General features: G+C 38.3%; 1 protein-coding gene across 1 annotated transcript; it reads right to left on the bottom strand.

The window, feature by feature from the left end:
- Positions 1-211: 211 nt before the first annotated feature.
- EIF2S1 (eukaryotic translation initiation factor 2 subunit alpha) lies at positions 212-19,473 on the bottom strand. Its single transcript, XM_015068416.3, has 8 exons — positions 19,264-19,473; positions 15,085-15,326; positions 11,175-11,254; positions 8,137-8,288; positions 4,409-4,515; positions 2,722-2,819; positions 1,672-1,815; positions 212-761 (listed from the first exon to the last, which is right to left on the bottom strand). Exons 2-8 carry the CDS (start codon positions 15,323-15,325, stop codon positions 636-638), a joined length of 948 nt encoding a protein of 315 aa, XP_014923902.1. The 5' UTR covers position 15,326; positions 19,264-19,473; the 3' UTR covers positions 212-635.
- Positions 19,474-19,772: the final 299 nt, after the last annotated feature.

Here is a 19,772-nt window from a genome sequence, read left to right as displayed (position 1 = left end):
AGGCTTTTTCTCCCTAAGAGTCAACTGTAACTGTGGTTAAAATTGAGAAATTATTTTCTCCAAACCCTTCTTTGAAAGGATCCGCTGTATAGATCCTTTGGTCACCTGCCCTTATGTTTCTTCTACATCTAGACTAAAAGGAAGATAATAGAATTAGGATCTTAGTAATCATAATGTTTTTAACTGGTGACAAGAAGGAAGAAGCCTATAGTTAAATATCCCAGAAATTTATTTAATGTTTGCTTGATACATTTTATATAGAAAGGTTGAGGCTATTTGCTTTGGGTGCCCCCTTGTAAATCTCATGGAGGCACTGAACTACAAAGGGGTGCCAATCTGGAGACATCAGAAATGGAAACCACAAGCCCAATTTTATGTTCTTAAAGATTTATCTCTAGTGAAATTAGGCCCACTCCCTTAAAAAATGCTGAATGTTGGAGCTATTGTGTGAAAACAGCTGACTTTTTGACTTTTAGGAGGGCATTTCACATTTTGGTCTGTTGGAACATTTAAATACTTGGAAATAAAAAATATTCAGCTTTGAAGTTTTCAATACTGGAAAACTTTCAGTCTAGGGTTTACAGCCAGGAAGGGCTGTTTTGTGTTCCTTAAACTGGACTCTGTTTCCCACAAAGTTAATCTTCGGCTTTGGCTTCCATTTCTTCTGCATCATCGTCTCCATCCACTTCTGCATTCTCTCTCTCAAGCCTCTCAAGCTGCCTTGCAAGTTCGGTCTCATCTGTATCTGTGACCACTTTAGGCTGTGGAAGCAGAGGCATAATTTCAAAGTGAGATGGTTAAACAGTATACGAATTCAACTTTAATACTCTTATTGCCTAGTATTTTAACTCTTAAAAAAATACTTTTCCTTCACCAACTCTGCCATCTGTTCATTCTTGAATGCTGCTGCATCATTAATAAATTCCATTAGATAAATAATGGGAGAAATGTAAAAGAGTGAGAGTATGGGGAAAAGAAATGTGTATTAAAAGAAAATATTCCCTTCTATCATTTTTATAAGCCAAAACTGAAAAATATGAAAATCATCTCGGTGGCTGTATCTTTCAAACCCATAAGATGTCTTATAAAAATGCATCCTCTGGGTTTAAAATAAATTACTTACCATTTTTTTCTAATTAGGTTTCATTCTTGTTGAGATGAAGAAAATATTACTCGTTCCTAATCCTTAGATCAAATTTTAAGCCTTCCACATTAAATTCTGACAATAACCACTCATTTTTATTGTCTATTTTTTTTCTCTTTTGGGGGGATAAACCCAACATCCATCAGTGACCTTACTCCTGACTAACCATCATAGTTCTCATTTACTTCTAAATGAGTGACAGTTCTCATTTACTTTTAAAAAGCCCCTTTAAGGGCCCTCTGAGTCAATGATTATTTTATGCTTAGCAGAATTATAATCCTAGATGTATCTCATGTTTTAAAAGGCAGTGATTAAGTATTTTAGAATGCAAATCATTTACAGATTTAAATTCCGTATGTATGTACATACATACATATGTATGTATCTAAGTAATCTCTAACCCCAAGGTGAGATTTGAACTCATGACCCCAAGATCAAGAGTTACATACTCTACTGACTGAGCTAGCTGGGCACCCCTAAATTTCTTATATATTTTAAGAACAAGGCAAAAACAGTATAGACCTTACCTCCATTTGGACATTGAAGACACCCCTCTTTTCCTCAATCTTTTCTTTTATAACAGCCATAGCTTGATTGAGGACAGAGAGGCCTTCTGTTCTCTCCAGGGTTGTTGTTGTCATCACATATCTAGGAGGAGCTATTAGATTAATCTAAGAAAGAAGAAAAAAATCAATTATGAACATAACAATACAACACAAAACCATCAGCATGTTTGAGAACTTTTTTGCTAATCTGCTGCCTTAACAAATCACACTAAAACTTAATTTCTAATTCTGTAAGTCAGCAATTGGGGCTGGTTTGTTAATGCAGCAAAAACTAGTTGACACAGTGATATAATCCAATGTAAACAGTCCACTGAAAGACAATATATACAATTAAGACTTCTCCCTCTTTGGTGGCTAACATAACTACAGCCATCATCAGAACAATGGATAATTTGTTTCTAAAAGCAACAAAAATTCTTATTTGGTTATAAACTAAACCGACAGAAGAAAATCTAAGATTCTGAATAACAACCATCTGGTTAATTGTATTGCTTAGAAGATTCAGACCAAAACTCCTAAAAGATGTGTGAATATGAGAATATGTTATCCTTTTCAAGATCCTATGGGCATTATGGGCACAGCAATTCTTTTTTTTTTGTTTGTTTATTTTTGAGAGAAGAGAAGAGACAGCCAGCAGAGGAGGAGCAGAGAAAATGAGGGGGAACAGAGGATCTGAATCAGGCTCTGTGCTAACAGCAGACAGCCCAATGCGGGGCTCAAACTCACGAGCCACAAGATCATGACCTGAGCTGAAGCTGGACGCTTAACTGGCTGAGCCACCCAGATGCCCCATAGCAACTCTTTATATTATAAAGGAGGTTTAGCACAGCCAGCCCTCTGGCACTAAATACCAATAGAAATCTTTATCCACTGTGACAGTAGCAGTAGCATCCTTTAGACAACAGCACCAAGAACCACTCTGCCCGACACCTGTTATGAAACATGATCATAAAAAGAATCTGATTTGGTTTAGGTTGGTATTTTAGCAGGGAGAGAGAAAACATTACTCACCTTGATGGGCATGGTTTCTGTAGAACAATTCAAACCTGCTCTCAGGGCTTCTTTTACAGCATCAATGCCTTCATAACCATAACAAGCCACTTCAATATCTAAAAGTACAGAAATTGAAAAACGTATACCAAATAATGCAAAAAAGTACTGAAAGGCTTAAAAATCAGAGATGTGGCAGATACACTAGCACTCAAACACTTACGAAAGCTTTCATAATCCTTTCAGTATAGAAATAACCCTATATGTTAACTTTCATAATTATAAAATCTGAATATGCAGTGAAATGATATCTTCTCCACATCAAGCCCCTGAATGATGACTATAAAGGAGCGAAATTCAACAAACACCTTGATTTCTGCCTATGCCTGGGTTAAAATCATGATTCCAACATCTCTATGCCTCAGTTCCTTATCTGTCAAGTGGAGAGGAGGAGGAGTGTGATAAAGGCTGAATGAAACAATAACTGCAAGTTGCTTAGAACAGTTTAGAAATTGCATACCCTCTGACCCAGCAATTGCACTTCTCGGAGTTTGCCTAACAGAACACTCATATAACTGGGTAAGTGTCTATGTTACAAGCATGCTAATTTGTAGTATTTTTTTCTCACAGTGAAAAAACTGGCAGAAGATAAATGTCCATCAAGAGAAGACTGGTTTATACTGGTTTTACTGTTCTATAAAATATCACACCTAGCTGGGGCGCCTGGGTGGCTCAATCGGTTGAGCGTCCCGACTTCAGCTCAGGTCATGATCTCATAGTTCATGAGTTTAAGTCCTGAGTCGGGCTCTGTGCTGACAGCTCAGAGCCTGGAGCCTGCTTCAGATTCTGTGTCTCCCTCTCTCTGCCCCTGCCTTACTCGCACTCTGTCTCTCTCTCTCTCTGTCAACAAACATTAAAAATATCACACCAAGCCATTAAAAAAAAAAAGAGAAATAGTCCCATGTTTTGCATGGAAAGGCAACCATGCTAGTTGAGGAAAATTTTTCATAGCATGATCCCATCTTTGTAAAAACCAAAAAAATCTATGAATGTAAATAGCATATATTCCTATACAGTGTATATGTGTAGGAAAAATGTCTGAAAGAATATACTCCAAACTATATTAACAGTGGTTAATCTGCAGGCATAAAAGGATATTACTGTACTATTAGAATATTTTAAAGTTATTTTCTAAAACAAAATTACACCCCCCCTTTAAAAAAAGGGGCTAAATTGGGGTGCCTGGGTGGCTCAGTCAGTTAAGCGGCCGATTTCAGCTCAGGTCATGATCTCGCGGTGTGTGAGTTCGAGCCCCGCATCGGGCTCTGTGCTGACAGCTCAGAGCCTGGAGCCTATTTCAGATTCTGTGTCTCCCTCTCTCTGACCCTTCCCTGTTCATGCTCTGTCTCTCTCTGTCTCAAAAATAAATAAACGTTAAAAAAAAAAAAATTAAAAAAAAAAAAAAAAAAGAAAGGGGCTAACTTAATGTTAGTTGAATGCATATATGACAGTTTTCCCTTGTGTCAATATATACATTTTATGATTCAGTAGAAGCAAAAATAATTTCTTCAACTTTTCTTGTTATAAGAAATAGACATTTAGAAAAATTTATATATGTTGATATAGCAAAATATTCTTTGGTAAGTCTCATCATTTAACAACTTTTTAATTTATGCAACGTATTTTAAACATTTAAAAAATCACTTACCTGCTCGAATTTTGACAGCTTGTGGTGTCAAACGCCTATTAATATTGTTAATAAGTACTCCCCGTTCATCTTCATTCAAATCTAAACTATCCAAAATAGATGGGTCTCTAATTAAAGCAAAACAAAACACACACACAAACATAAAAGATCAAAGTTACTTTACTAATAACTGACATCAAACACAGTACCACAGAATGTTTAAGAGCACAGGCTTTAGTGTCAAGACTGAGTTCAAAATCTTAGCTCTGCACTTTAATAATGGTGTTTCGGGGCCCTTCCAGACCTCAGTTTCGAAACTTGTAAAATGAGGATGAAAACTCATTCACCCAGTCACTGGACTGTGGTATTAAATGAGAGTGCAAGTAAAGCACTTAGGACAATTATGACAAATAGAAAACACCTAACTGATTACTATGTAAAGAAAAATTTTAGAGATCTGGCTAAAACAAGGAATTTAAAATGTCTTCTAAAACATCTGGCATCCCACAATAATTAAGCATTTCCATGTAATTAGCAGTCTCTGTTTCAAGGAGCCTGAAAAGAACAAAAACATACAAGCAAATTTAAAAATAAAAGTGCATCCTTGGGAATCAGTAGGGGAAGGGATTACTTTCAGTCAGTGGGCTCAGGAAGGGCTGCATGGACTAACGTGGCATTTCACCCGACCCTTCTGAGTGCCACAAGGCAGGGACCAGGGTCTTAGTCACCAGCATGGTTGCGGAACATGAACAAATGAAAAAAATGAATGACTAAAAGGATGGTAGGACTTTAAAAAGCAAAGGTAGAAGTGTTGTAAGAAAGTTATAAAGTATTAAAGTAGAAATGGCATGAGCAAGCATCAGGCCTAAACAGCAGGGGTTCGGGAATGAAAAGCAAAAGAATTTGGGTGGAGGGAACTTTCATTCAGCTAATACTGCCTACAAAATGTAACAAGACAAACCATCAGAAAATGAGCAATAAGATGAACAGATGTTTCACAGAAGCAGCAGTAAGCACAGGAAAACTGTTAACTTTACCAACAACCAGTAAAATGCAAACCACAACAAGATACTATTACACCTATCAGTTTGGCAAAAGGGAAAACAATCTGAGATATATTCCAAATGTTGGTGAGGATAAAGAGAAATGGGAATGCTCATACATCTGCTAGAGGAAATATAAATTGTAGAACCAATTCGGAGAATATTTTGACAAAACTGAGTCAATTTAAAGATGTGTGTAATCAGTCCTATGAGCCAACAACTCTACTGCTGTGTGTATACCTCAGAAACTCCCAAACATAGAGAAATGTACATGTATATTCTTAATAGCCCTGTTCAAAAATACGGGATAAGGGTGTGTGTGTGACCTTATATCTCTTAATAGAGGAATAAAGCATATTCTCGAAATACTGTATAAAAATTAATATGAAGTAGGCACACATCTATCAATTTCGAGAATCTTGCTCTTAACAGCCTTATAAGTAAAACTGTAAGGTACAGAGATCTGCAATGACAATAAATTTTGTTTTTCAGTTTACATGAGTAAGAAATATTTTTAAATACAAAAATTCTATATGTACTTTACAGATATATATATGTAATAAAACTATAAAAATGTAAATAATAATGATGCATACTAATTATAGTAGTTACCACTTACGAGGGGAATGGGTTGGGAAGGGTAAAATATGGTTTCCAACTATCTCAGAAATTTTATTCTTAATTAAAAGAAAAAAATATGAAGCACATGTGGCATAGAATTATCTTTAAATGTGGTCACTCCATGGCTGATGAAACAAAAGAATGTTAGGGAAAAGGAAAGACAACATATACCAATGCCGAGCAGTAATGGAGGGCGTGCTGGAGTGGAAGTGACAGAGCTAAGCCAGGACTGGAAGATGACACACACCAAATTATGAAATGTACTGGCTGACGGATGCAGGACTGAAATCAGGGAGGAAAGAAATATACCACAGTGCTTAATGGTTAATAGCATAAGCTCCATATGGAGCCAGTATCTAGGTCTGAATTGGGGCTCTACCACTTGCTAGCTCTGTGCACATGGACAAATTATTTAATCTCTGCTTCAATTTTCTCACCTGTAAGACTGGGATAATAACAGCACTTATACCACAGGTTGTTGTGAGGCATATATAAATGTTAGCTATTCTAACTATTCTTCTTACCTTTCCCACAATGTAATATGAAGAAAAAAGTCAGATGGGGGGACCAGGGGGACTGTAAGGGATTTGGAGCCCCAGATGAGTTGGCTTGCTGGTGACTCTAACAGTCCCAGGTCTTACTTGGCCATTCTGAGAGCTGAGGGGACCGATATCCTTTGGCAGCACAAAGGCTGGGAAATTAACCTTGGTGTAGTGGTGAGGCTGCTTGTGGGGCATTAACATTTGGGAAAGAGTAGGAGGTGCAGAAGGAGAGACAGGAAGTACACAAAAGTGAAGCAGTCTGGCTATTAGAATGGATACGATACTTGCTACAGGAGAAAGTAGAGGAAGGTAGTAAAGAAGTTTGCTTTTAGTATAAATGGGAGAAGGTAGAGCATATTTTTATACTAATGGAGCAAAACCAACAAAGATAAAGGCTGAAAACCCAAAAGAGAGAATAATGAATAAAAAGGGATCCCTGAGCAGTAGCTGTGCACAGGTGGTAAGATTAGTTTGAGAGCAGGAAGGATATGAATTCCAGCACAGGAGGTAATGATGGATGGGAGGGAGAAGTTTGCTGAGATAGTGGAAGGAGTACAGGAGATCCTGTGCAATGGCTTATATTGTCTTTATAAAATAGGTAGTGAAACATACCAGTTGAGAGGGAGGGAAGAGAGGGGGGACTGGGTATCTGATGGAGAGTGTGGAAAAGCTCTAAAATAGCCACTCTAAGAATGGGAGAAGAACTGACAAAGAGCAGAGAGAATGTGAGGCAGCAGTGAAGGCGCAGCTGAGGTTGGAGACCATGAGTATGCAGTGCCACCAACCTGCAAGACTGTGGTTTTTCCTAGCAGCACCCAGTAGTCTACAAGTGTAGAGAAGGCAGGAACATCGATCCAAGGCTGGATGTAACAGAAGGAAAAACAGGGCAAAAGCTCATGACATTGGCAAGAAAGTTGTTGGAATGATGGACCATGGTATGTCTATGCTGAATAAGAAAGAGAAGGCAGGAAAGGGTGAAAAGACAGGGAGGAAAAAAAAGGTCTGGAATCACAGACTGGCAAAAGAATTAGGAAGACACAGAGTAGAGCTAACTATGGGGGAGCTGGAAGGACAGGAAGCTGTGCTGAAAGAACAGAATGTATAAATTACATGTTTTGGAAACACAGCAAATTCTGGTGATAATAAGACCCAGGGTGAGGCCATATGAAAACTGGCTTAAGTGGCACGGGCTGAAGGTCAAAGGAACTAAGGTAAAGAAAATAAGGTTACTGTTATAGATGAGACATTTACACTGGACCTGAAGTTAACCAGAATAACAAAACTAGGAGGGGAAAACATGTAAGCGGATAATGTGAAACCATATGGTTTACAAAAACTATGGTGTACAAAATTACAGATGCTTGGTTATATAGGATTGGCCCATATTATGGGCCTTTTATACTGAAATGTTTTAACCTAAATTTGGCAAGGACAGAATACGTGGATGTTGTGCTTTTATTACATGTCAGGCTCTCAACCCATGTGCTAGACCTAGCACAGCTGTGGTATCAAGGTAGAAACAGAGCCAAGAAGATGTTCTTACGAGACTGCATGCTTAAATGCATCATAGGCACCATATCCGGGTCTCTTGTATTTGTCATCAAAGACCCAGGCAGTCCTCTGGAACAGGCTCTCCAGCTGCTCGTCCTTGGTGTACTCTAACACCTCAGCAACATGACGAAGAATACTGTAAACCTAGAAACAAAATGAAGAGTTCAACAATTCAAAGATTCAAGAGAGCTATTAAAAAAAAGGTATTTTTATATTTCAGTAGACAGCATATAAAACCTTGGTTAATTAGACTACAATAATTTCTTAACAGAAGATCAACATACAAGTTCTTTTTTCATAGAGAAATATTGGCTTTCAATAGTAGTTAACTCAAGTAGGTATAACAAGTAGAAACAGGATGTAATTTAGTGTCCTAAGACCCAGACTATGAGTTGACTCTGGGACTAATTAACCTCTCTGAATTTGTTTCCTCTTCTGGAAGAAGGAACTACTAACATCTCTCCTTGTTACAGCAGTGAGCTCTCACACAGGTCAAATGTATCCAAATGCAGCACATTATAAATGGAAAATATTGTACAAATGTACAAAATTTATAAATTATACAAATCCTCTTATGCAAGTGCAAGCTATTATTACTACTCCATATGACAGCATGGAACCAGAATTGAGATTTTAATATTTTTCTGCTCTGTTATCATTTTAACAGTTATCCTTCAATCCTACCTACCTCCCACTCACTGCTGCCAAACCCTTTTTCTAATTTCCTAAAAATAAAAGGGCTTAAAGACAAGAAAAGAGGTTTTCATATTACATATGAAAATTGAGTGAGGAGAGGTACTAACATTGCCTATTTCATTCTATCACCTTATCATCCTGATAAGATCTACTAACATACTCATTTTACAATATTCTAAGGGGACAAAACAAAGTGAAAGTTTCCTAGAGTGGAGCTTATCAAACTTAGTGGGACTTGAAATACTGCATTAAGTGGTCAGGTGATGTCAATGCTGCTGGTCCAGAAACTACATTTTGGTTTTTTTGTTTTGTTTTTATTTAAAAAAATGTCTTTAATGTTTATTTATTATTGAAAGACTAAGAGAGACAGAGCATGAGCAGGGGAGGGGCAGAGAGAGAGGGAGACACAGAATCCGAAGCAGGCTCGAGGCTCTGAGCTGTCAGCACAGAGCCCATGAGATCATGACCTGAGCGAAAGTCAGACACTCAACTGACTGAGCCACCCAGGTGCCCCTAGAGACTACATTTTGAATGGCAAGGGCCTCAGATTATTATTATTTTTTAATTTACTTACTTGTTTTTTAAAAGTTTACTTATTTTTGAGAGACACACACACACACACACACACACACACACACACACACACACACACACACACCATGCGCTTGAGCACACAAACAAGGGAAGAGCTGAAAGAGCGGGAGACACAGAATCCGAAGCAGGCTCCAGGCTCCAAGCTGTTAGTACAGAGCCTGACGCAGGGCTTCAACTCCAGAACTGGGAGACCATGACCTGAGCCAAAGTCAGACACTTAACCGACTGAGCCACCTAGGTGCCCCAGGTCATCAGATTATTAAGAAGGGATTTTACTGATTGTGTTTTCTAATGTACATACTGCAGTAATAGTAAACAGATCAGTAAAACAAAAGGAAAGGTTTGGATAATGGTCTTTTGGTTGTTTAGATTTGTATTCTCTTATTTATTAGGGTTAATCAAGATTTCAAAAATCTCTTCATTTAAAGCATTGTTTTCTTGGCATTTTACCTTGAGGACAGAAATACACGAGAGAGAGAGAGAGAGAGAGAGAGAGAGAGAGAGAGAGAACAAAAGAAAAAGAAAACAGAAACAATGGAAACAGTGCCATTAAGAACCTAAGACCTAGAGAATAAAGGATAATCTATATGGGACCAGAGAAGAGAAAAATATAGACAGAAGATAAAGAATGAAAAAAATGACTGTTCTTGCTTAATTAAGGCTTACTGCACAGAAGTAGGGAATTTCAGCAGAAATTAGAAAATGAAACAGAAAAGAACCCTAGCAAAGAGGGGGAGGGGAACTAGTAACAGGCCCCTGCCTGCCTTGCTTTCCTGGATTCACAAACACTTGCTTGTTCTTTTTTTATTTTATTTTTAATGCTTACTTCTTTTGAGAGAGAGAGAGAGAGAGAGAGAGAGAGAGAGAGAGAGAGAGACAGGGAGAGAGGGGGAGAGAGGGGGAGAGAGGGAGAGAGGGAGAGAGGGGGAGAGGGGGAGAGGGGGAGAGGGGGAGAGGGGGAGGGGGGAGGGGGAGAGGGGGGGAGGGAGAACAAGCAGGTGAGGGGCAGAGAGAGAGGGAGACACAGAAACTGAAGCAGCCTCAAGGCTCCATCTGAGCTGTCAGAGCCCAATACACGGCTTGAACTCAAGAACCATGAAATCATGCCTGAGCTGAAGTTGGATGCTTGACTGACTGAGCCACCCAGGCGCCCCTTTCATTTTATTTTAGAGAGGGAGGGAGTCCAAGTGGGGGGTGGGGGAAGGCCAGAGGGACAGAGAATCTTAAGCAGGCTCCACTTTCAGCATGGAGCCCAACTTGGGGCTTGATCCCACGACCCTGGGATCATGACCTAAGCTGAAATCAAGAATCAGATGCTCAACTGGCCGAGTGACCTAGATGCCCCGACCCTTGCTTATTCTTAACATACAATAGCTGGTTGTCTCGAATATCCCCAAACAGGGTTTAAAGCCAGGAACTACATGTTACCGTAAGTCAAACTGACTGAAATCACCCATAGTTAATTTAAACTAAAATAACTTAAAAACACTAACATCCAATATACTCGTTACAGAATAGCAAACCATAAGCAATGCCTTAAGGTAGTACCACCACCAGATAAAACACTGCAGTCATAACTCTTTTGAAATTAAGACTTCAAATTATTCTTCTCAACTCATAGTTGTAAATGGAAATACAGTTACAGAAAATTCAGGGTTTTTTTTTCCTGCCTATAATATTACATGCTGATTATTAAATATATTAAATAGTGAACTAATTTCACTCAAATATCAAACTTACAGTTTTGGATTTGGTGAATTTATCTTCACATTTGATTGCTTCCTCTGGAGAAACTCTTCTTTTTGACAAATCAATATATCCTGTATGAGAAAAGTTTGAAAAAAAGCTTAGCACTGTGATAAATTTTTGCAATCATGTTGTTTGGTTGGCATATCTACACTTATTTCCCACTAACATTATTATCAATAAAATGCTGCGTAAGAAATATAAGATGAGAGATTTCTGTTTTCAGAAGGCACTTGTATCATGTAACTGCATATTCTGCATCACTTTAGTAGAGGTGATGCAGAAAGTATTAACTAATACTTTCAATTACCCAAATAAAAGTTAGTCAAAAGATTCTCTATACTTGTCTTTTTGGCATCCATCATCACAAGGTCAACTGTATTATCTACATTTTCTGTATTCTTGATGCTCCTTCTGTCTCCTGACCAAAACTGGTGCTTCCTCATGGTGGCCCTACATGGCGTGATGTGGCCACAGCATTGGCCTCTTCATGTTGTCAATCACATCCATAAATTAAAATCCCATGGGTATATAACGAGACAAGCACTTAAATGTATTTTGAAGAATTTAAGAGAAAAATAGTCTTTTACATTTACCCACATATTTCCTATGTCAGGCCTCACACCTCATCGGCCTGCACGACTTCCTTTATTGTTTCTTATAATGGAGATTTATTAGGTAATACATCCTCTTAAGTTTCTATTTACCCAAAAATGTCATCATTTTTGATCTTCACTATTGAATATTTTCTTAAAATATAGAATTCTGGGTTGACAATTTTTCTTTCAGTGCTTTAAATGGTCAGTCATTCAATGCTCAGACAGCCACTATTTTCAGTAATACCATACTAATTCATATTACTATTCCCCTGTAAATCATGAGTCGTTTTCTTTTGGTTACTTTCAAGATTTTCCCTATCTCTGTTTTTCAATGGTTTAACATGCCTAGATGTGGTCTTATTAGTATTTATCCTGCTGGAGGTTTGCCAAGCTTCTCCAGGTTGTAGATGTTTTTTTCAGTAAATACAGGAAACTTTTGACAACTATTTCCTCAAATATATTTTCTGCCCTTTCTCTCTCTTCTTTTGGAATAGAGCTTTTAATATTTGACACATTTTTTTTCCTGCTCTGTTCTTCAGATTGGTTCTTTTACATTTATTTATTTATTTAAATAGCCACATATTATTATTATTATTTTGATCTTTATTTATTTTTGAGAGAGAGACAGCGTGTGAGCAGGGGAGGAGCAGAGAGAGAGGGAGACACAGAATCCGAAGCAGGCTCCAGGCTCCGAGCTGTCAGCCCAGAGCCTGATGTGGGGCTCGAGCTCACCAACCGTGAGATCATGACCTGAGCCAAAGCCAGATACTCAGCTGACTGAGCCACCCAGGTGCCCCTATTTATTTTTTGATAGTGAGAGACAAAGCACAAGTGGGGGAGGAGCAGAGAGGAGACACAGAATCTGAAGCAGGCTCCAGGCTCCTAGCTGTCAGCACAGAGCCTGACGCCGGGCTTGAATTCACAAACTGCAAGATCATGACCTGAGCCGAAGTCGGATGCTTAACCGACTGAGCCACCCAGGCGCCCCAAAATTGGCTCTTTTAAGTGAACTCCCTGCAAGTTTGACTTGAGCCTTCTGCCATCTATGCTGTTAGCCCAGTGAGTTGTTTAGATATTAAACTTTTAATTTTAGAATTTGTATTTAGTTCTTTGTGAGAGTTTCTAATTTCTCTGAGATTTCATTTTTTTCATTCATTACAAGCTTATTTTCCCAATATTCTTGAGCAGTTAACAACATCTGCTTTAAAATCCTTGTCTGTTAACTCCAATATTAAGGTCACCTCTGGGTTGGTCTCCACTGACTGACTGCCTTTTCTCTCCTGTTTTCTGAAACGTTTAGCAATTTTGGACATCGTGAATAATATGTGCCAGAGACTCTGAGTTCCTTTATGTTCCTCTTGATACTGATTTTTTGTTTTAGTAAGCAAAACTTGTATGAATTCAAATATTAAAGCTCTGTTTCCTCAGGTGGAAAGCAACCAAAATCTGTTTAGATTTTTACCCTGTTGCCCCTCATGGGGCTGTACCCCATCCTATATGTTACTGGTTCAGGGTTCAGGCAGAGATTTGAGAATTTATAATTTAAACTAAGGGGCTCTCCTTGAGTTGGTCCTTTCTCTAATCCTCATCACTACCTTCCAAATGTTGTGGTTGTCCAGAACTCTCATCTGATTCTCAAGCCACTGAAACACTATAGACTTTCCACTAGAATTTTAGCTGCCCTGCTGGAAGCTATCTATGGCATGCACTCAGACAAACAACTGTAAAACTTATCCAGTGCAGTTCCTCTCTTCCAAGGGTTGACCTACCTTCAGCTTTGGCCTGCCTTTGGTTGCTCCCAACATCTTTAGGCACTTTTTTTTTTTTTTTAATATATATATATTTGTTCACAGCTTTTCACTGTTTAACTGTTACATTGGAACATTTGTCCAACAGAACCTAATCCTCCAATATCAGAAGTGGATGCCCTCTATAGGATCTTCTGTACTTTGCTTGTATCTTACTCTAGGATCTTTCCATATCAGAACACTGAGATCTCATTCCGTACAAAGTTGCGCTGCATGAATGTTACAATTTATTTAACCATGATTTTGATTGTTTCTTGTTTTTAATTAACACTGTGCAAACAGTGCTGCTATGAAAATACTTTTACATCTACTGTACTTAAGTATACCTTTTCACTTTTTTCTGATTGCAACTGAAAATATATTTGATTCCTTCTTGTGTATATATTTTCTATGATAGAAAATAAAATACTAGACAAGACACCATTTTAAGTCCTAGTGGGGCAGTGATATGAAGACTTAACACAAGTTTAAGGTATAATTTGTCTTTAGTAGTTTAATAATAAGGGGTTCTAGAAGTTGAGCCCTACCAAAACATATATAATAATCAATATGCTAAGTGGTAGTCACTACCTAAGGGATAACAAAATGTCTCTAAAGTTTATCACCTACGACTATAATCAGAGAAAAAAAATGTCAAGCTATGTATAAAACCAATCACTTGCAGAAGTGTCACAATTAACTAGATGGCTGAGGTATTCAAAAAGACAAGTTCAATCAAGGTGATTGGTCTTTTAAGCAATGATGGTAACTACTATGTAAAACTAACACCTAATAAATTATAGTGAGACAATTATAACCAATTATTTTAAGGAAGTTGAACCCCAAACTTACTTAATGGTATTGTACACTGTGTCTAGATAAAAATGTGTTCAGAAAGGTGAAGATTTACATGGAGTCCAGAAAAAAGGGGACAAGTAAAAAAATGAATACACATTCAGCACTATCTGAAATCTCCCACATGATTTTGGGGGAGTCACAAACATTCTGATAACCGAAGAGATACAGAATACTGGGTTTTGGGTGTGTGTTTGCAGCATATTGCTTTTTCAAAGCTTATATAAAATGTTCCTAAAATCCATTGTACCTTTGCCCCATTTCCACGTTCATCCAATAATCTGATTGCAAATTTAGCTTTAAATCAGGAAAAAAGCATCTTACAAATCTAAATGAACTAGTACTCTGGTTTACTTATCCTATCTCTTCTGAGTTTAGCCAAAATGAGTCAACTACCAAGAGCCTGTAACCTCTGGGAATAAAAGTCATTTCACCCACAAAAACTAGTCCTGGGATGTGCTAATTAAGCCACTACTAACTTAAGAAGTCTTACTTAGATGGCTAATTGGCATCCTTCTCTAACAACTCTGTATGTAAAAAGAATTTAAGCATAAAAGGAGATGTTTTTGTTTTGTTTTTACAGCAGCCAGCAATTAAAAAGAAAAACTAAAATAAAACATTTTTAAATCCAAAATATGTATTTTAGATATTTTTCCCACTTACCTTTTTCTTTGTCCACTCTAATGACTACCACACATTCATTCCTGCCAATTCTGATGAGTTTGTTTATAGAACGGATACGCCTTCTGGACAACTCACTAAGAAGAATCATGCCTTCAATATTGTTGTATTCCAGCAAGCTGACATAAGCCCCCATTTCAGCAATGGACCTTACGTTCACCATCACTACATCTTCCACCTCAGGAAATTTGTGTTGATAAAATCTACAACTTAGACCCGGCATTCTGCATTTTAAACAAAAGAATCAAGTGAGTGTTCAGTTAAGGTCAAAATAAAGAAATGTCAATTTTCCACATCTTGCCACTGGAAGAAATGATTAGTCTTCTCAACTCTTCAAACTTCTTAAATGGTACCAGAAAACAGATGGATGTTCAGGAACGAAGCTTTAATTTTTACGTTGTTCCATATTTTTGTAGGGCTTGAGTGATTCTCTGACATCAGTTTTAGAGGAATCATAAAAACTAATGACCATCTATGAAGTACTCTGAGACTTAAGGATTAAAGGTACACCTTGAAACACTATTTTAAATACCACCACTTTAAGAAATAACAAATGATGGGAAGCATCACTACTACTATAAACCTATCAACAAAACCAAAGCTACTCATTCTCCAAGTCAGCTAAGACTTTATATACTACCACCCACATAAAGGGAAGAATCTTCCCACTACTTAAACCACAGCCCTCACCATATATCAAACAATATACCCTATCATTTATTCTAGCCAAACTCACAGTATCATGTTACGACAAAGACCAAAAACTTATTAACAAAAAAATAAATATAATTAAATACAACTAAACACTTTACTTCTATTGAATAGGTATACCCAATCTTGAGAATAGCTTTATAGAACTCCATTACTATAAAGTTCAAGCATCTCTTAAACTCCAAGCACTAAATATATTTATTTATTTTTATTTTTTATTTTGGGGGGAGCACACGCGTGAGAATGGGGAAGAGAGGGAGAACGAGAGACAGAAAATCCTGAGCAGGCTCTATGCTCAGCGTAGCCCAACAGAGGGCTTGATCCCACGACCCTGGGATCATGACCCAAGTGAAATCAAGAGAAGGATGCTCAACCAACTGAGCCACCCAGGCGTCCCAACCACCAAGCATTAAATATATTTAAAACTATTCCCTTTGATCTACCCAACCTACTTTCAGCACCACTCCTTTTATGACCCACAAGACTGAAATTATACCATGCACAGGAACGTATTTTTAAAAGAAAGCTCTAAAATGAATCACAGTTGATTTTCATGTTTTTCTACTAACCTTAACCAATTTACTATTGTCAAAGTTCAGAAAACAGGCAGTAATAGGATCTAAAGGCCTACAAAAAATGTGTGAAAATTCATTTACTTATTTTTTTCCTAATTGGGCAATAAGGTTGCCATTACTTGATCTTAAAGACAGACCAACCACATCCAGCCCACAGAACACCAGAGTTCTGCTGCAGTTCAGTTTGAGAACTAATTGCATCCACATGTATCTTCACAGTGGCTTCCCACTGATTTTTACATCTACCACCTATAGGTATTGGCTACTGCCTGAGTACCACTTTCCCCCTAGTTCTATATTATAAATGAAGAAATTCAAACAGGCTAAGCAACTTGTTCTGTCATATACTGCTAACAACTGATAGTCAGAATTTGAACCTATGAAGTCTGGATCCATAGTCTGTGCTCTGATTCATCAGGCTATATATTCTCCCAGTATTACTGATAGATATATCAGAAGCATCTTTAAAAAATGCAATATACATATTCATTGCTGAATCATAGATCATAGATTAATGCAAACTTTTAGTACCAATCTATCCTGTTTAACAACAAAAATAAAGTGGCATATTAATAATAGGGCCAAAATGTAGTTCTCTTGTAGCTTGACAAAATAGGGATTTAGCAAATAAAGGGAAGTAGACATTCAATGGCCAGAATTACCCAGCAAGAAACAGCTGAGCTGGTCGTTTCATTCTTAAATGGCTTTTTTTTTTCCTTTTGGACAACTGTTGTCAAATATCTGTATGTAAAGCACTAAAATTTGAGAGCTAGAAAAGTCTCAAACTGGGTATCGAAGTAAATGATGTCACAGAATGTGTGAAACAGTTTTAAGAGATTTAATAGAGGCTAACCACATTTACTTACCAAATTTATGCAAATAGTAAAGCTGATAATTTTGGGGAATCAAGGCTTAATTTGATAATTAAAGAATACAAGCAATACTGTAAAAGAATCCTGATGGGAGAGATGAATGCTACTGTTCTAGGAGGTACCAGTCTCTTTACAATATACAAAGTAAAAAAAAAAAAAGAACATAGCTGATGGTATGTTATTCAACACAAAGAATAGCCAGTAAGTACAAAATAGCTCTAGACATGGGTTTCAGCCCTTGCTCTCCTACCTACTACCTGTTGTTGCTTGGGAAATGCATTCACCTTAAACTGTAGTTTCTAGTCTGTGTCATGGACCTTGCAGGTTTGTGGAGTGTATCAAATTAGATTAAAATATATGTAAATCTGCAAAGTGTACTGTGCTATACAAATAATGACGATAAAAGGCAAAGGAGTAATTTTTTTGTATTTTGTAACTTAATTCGTTAAACAATTATTTTTGCAGTATCTACTATGTACTAAGTACTACTAACACTTAAAGATTCTTACCTAAGGAAGTTAATCATAGAGTGGGAAACAAACTGGTAAGCATATCAATTGCAATATGGGGTACTAGGAAAGGAGTACAGTGAAGCAGGGTTCCAGGGAACCAAGGAACAGAAATATTAAATGACTTCCTCAAGGATAAATACTTAAAAGGTACTGGAACAGGAACTAAAACCAAGACTTCGCATAGTAAATCCAGAATACCTTTAACCCACAGAATCTCAGTACGTTAGAATACTGCAATATGGTATGTGTTCTTCAATGCTGAATATCCACCTTTCAAAATGTATTAGCTGAACTCCAAGCCAATTTCAAATACCTTGTGCCTGGTCAAATGGTAGGTAGGACTCCTTAAACCAGTGCATGGTCAAGTAACCATAATAGATCCAGGACGTCCACATTCCTTTCCAAAGTTAAGTGTGTTATGTGAGAGACAATTCACGATAATTTTAATTTGTCTCTCACTGTCACCAGTAACGCTCTCTGAATGGTAGTTTCTGGAAGTGCTACACAAATAAGCTTTTAAACTATTTCACTGTAGTTGAAATAGGAAGCCCTGATTCCTACAAACATTACTGTGTGTCTTTCTGAGATCTTAGAATCAGTAACTGTCACTTGGCATTAGATCAACTCAGTAGTAAAGCTCTATATAATTCACACACTGTTGAAAGACACATAATCACAAGTTTTTTTCCTTGAACAACTTCAATCGGGAGAAAAACCAGGACTTCTCTGCTACAACTTTTCTCCAAGAAACAAAGTAGCCTAAGTTTGGGGGATAATAAAGGGGACCTGAGGCTGAATACGCATTTAACCCTAAAATTCCCTTATCTTTTTAGTTATGTTTAACTGTGAGGCCACAGCGTGTAATTCTCTTCTCATTGGTGCTGAAATACGGCAAACCGATACTAAGATTAGTGAACTCTTCAACAGTATGTTTTAGTTTCGATGCAAAGGGTGACTCATTCTGTAAAAATGCACAAGTCAAGCGATACAGTAATATGAACATCAATTTAAAAAAAATCAATTATCGGACAAATAAACTATTCTTGGATCTTTCTAACCCAGCTCTTGTCAACGTTACGGACCACCCCAATGGTCCCTTCACGTGTCTGGTCTGGTTTCCACTGAGAGGTAGCATTTGCTTGGGGCGGAAGGAAAAAAAAGGGGTGGGAGCGGAATTCTTAGTGTCCTGGGGTGGGGGTGTCACAGCGTTTTCCCAAGGCCACCCCCTCGTCTCAAGGTACCCTCACTTTCAGTATATTGAAGGTGTACAGTCGTTTGGCCCACTTTCCTTCACAAGATCCCTCCGCTCGTATAATGACACCTCTGTTAACACTGCCGACCAAGCCGGCGCTGGCGGGTGGTGTCGGACACTTCCCGCGCAGGAACGGGAAAGGGAGGGGTGTTAGCCCAGGGCCTACTCTCTCTCGACCACCAGTCAACCGACACAACCAAAGCGAGTTCTTGAAGAAACCGATCTGGGGGACTAATCACCTGAGGTATGTATGTGAATCCCGCGCCGGGATCCCGTGCCGTGCTCTTTAATCGCAGAGATTAGACAGTCCAGCCGCAGCGGCAGCCGAACCTCAGCGTGCGCTTCGCTCTATCCCACCGCGCATGCGGAACCACCTCGCATTGCGCATGCGCCAGTACAACAGCTGTCCCTCTTCCTCACTGATCATAGAGTCTAGGTCCTCCGAAGAAAAGGAAGAAAGTAGAGCATAGGAGGACCTGAAAAGTACGTTTTCTCGATTATCTGTCGTTTTCGTTAAGTAACCTTCAAGGCGCAGGGAACTGGTAGGACTCTGATTCCTTGTCCTTGAAGAATTAAGTCTCTCTCAAAGCTTCTGTCAACCATGAGGTGGCGCTGTGACCAAAGACGAAAAGTGGAGGAAGAGAAGGAGTGTACTCCTCCCCTGTTCTTTCACCTCGCGCGTGCAAAGCCTTACTCAGCCTCCTGGGAGGGGGAGGGGGAGGGGCTAGGAGGCGAACCGGAAGTGAGG

Source organism: Acinonyx jubatus, chromosome B3, assembly GCF_027475565.1.
Source record: "Acinonyx jubatus isolate Ajub_Pintada_27869175 chromosome B3, VMU_Ajub_asm_v1.0, whole genome shotgun sequence".
NCBI classification, from domain to species: Eukaryota; Metazoa; Chordata; class Mammalia; order Carnivora; family Felidae; genus Acinonyx; species Acinonyx jubatus.
Note: the sequence above shows the minus strand (reverse complement) of the source record. Positions and strands in the feature narration are given on the sequence as shown.

Excerpts from the sequence above, each read along its gene's own strand:
- EIF2S1 (XM_015068416.3), bottom strand. The coding sequence starts at position 15,325 with ATGCCGGGTCTAAGTTGTAGATTTTATCAACACAAATTTCCTGAGGTG. Across the intron at positions 4,516-8,136 it reads GCATTTAAGCATGCAGTCTC|AGACCCATCTATTTTGGATA; the intron begins GTAAGAACATCT and ends TGCTTTAATTAG. Across the intron at positions 1,816-2,721 it reads CAGAAACCATGCCCATCAAG|ATTAATCTAATAGCTCCTCC; the intron begins GTGAGTAATGTT and ends CTTCTTTCTTAG.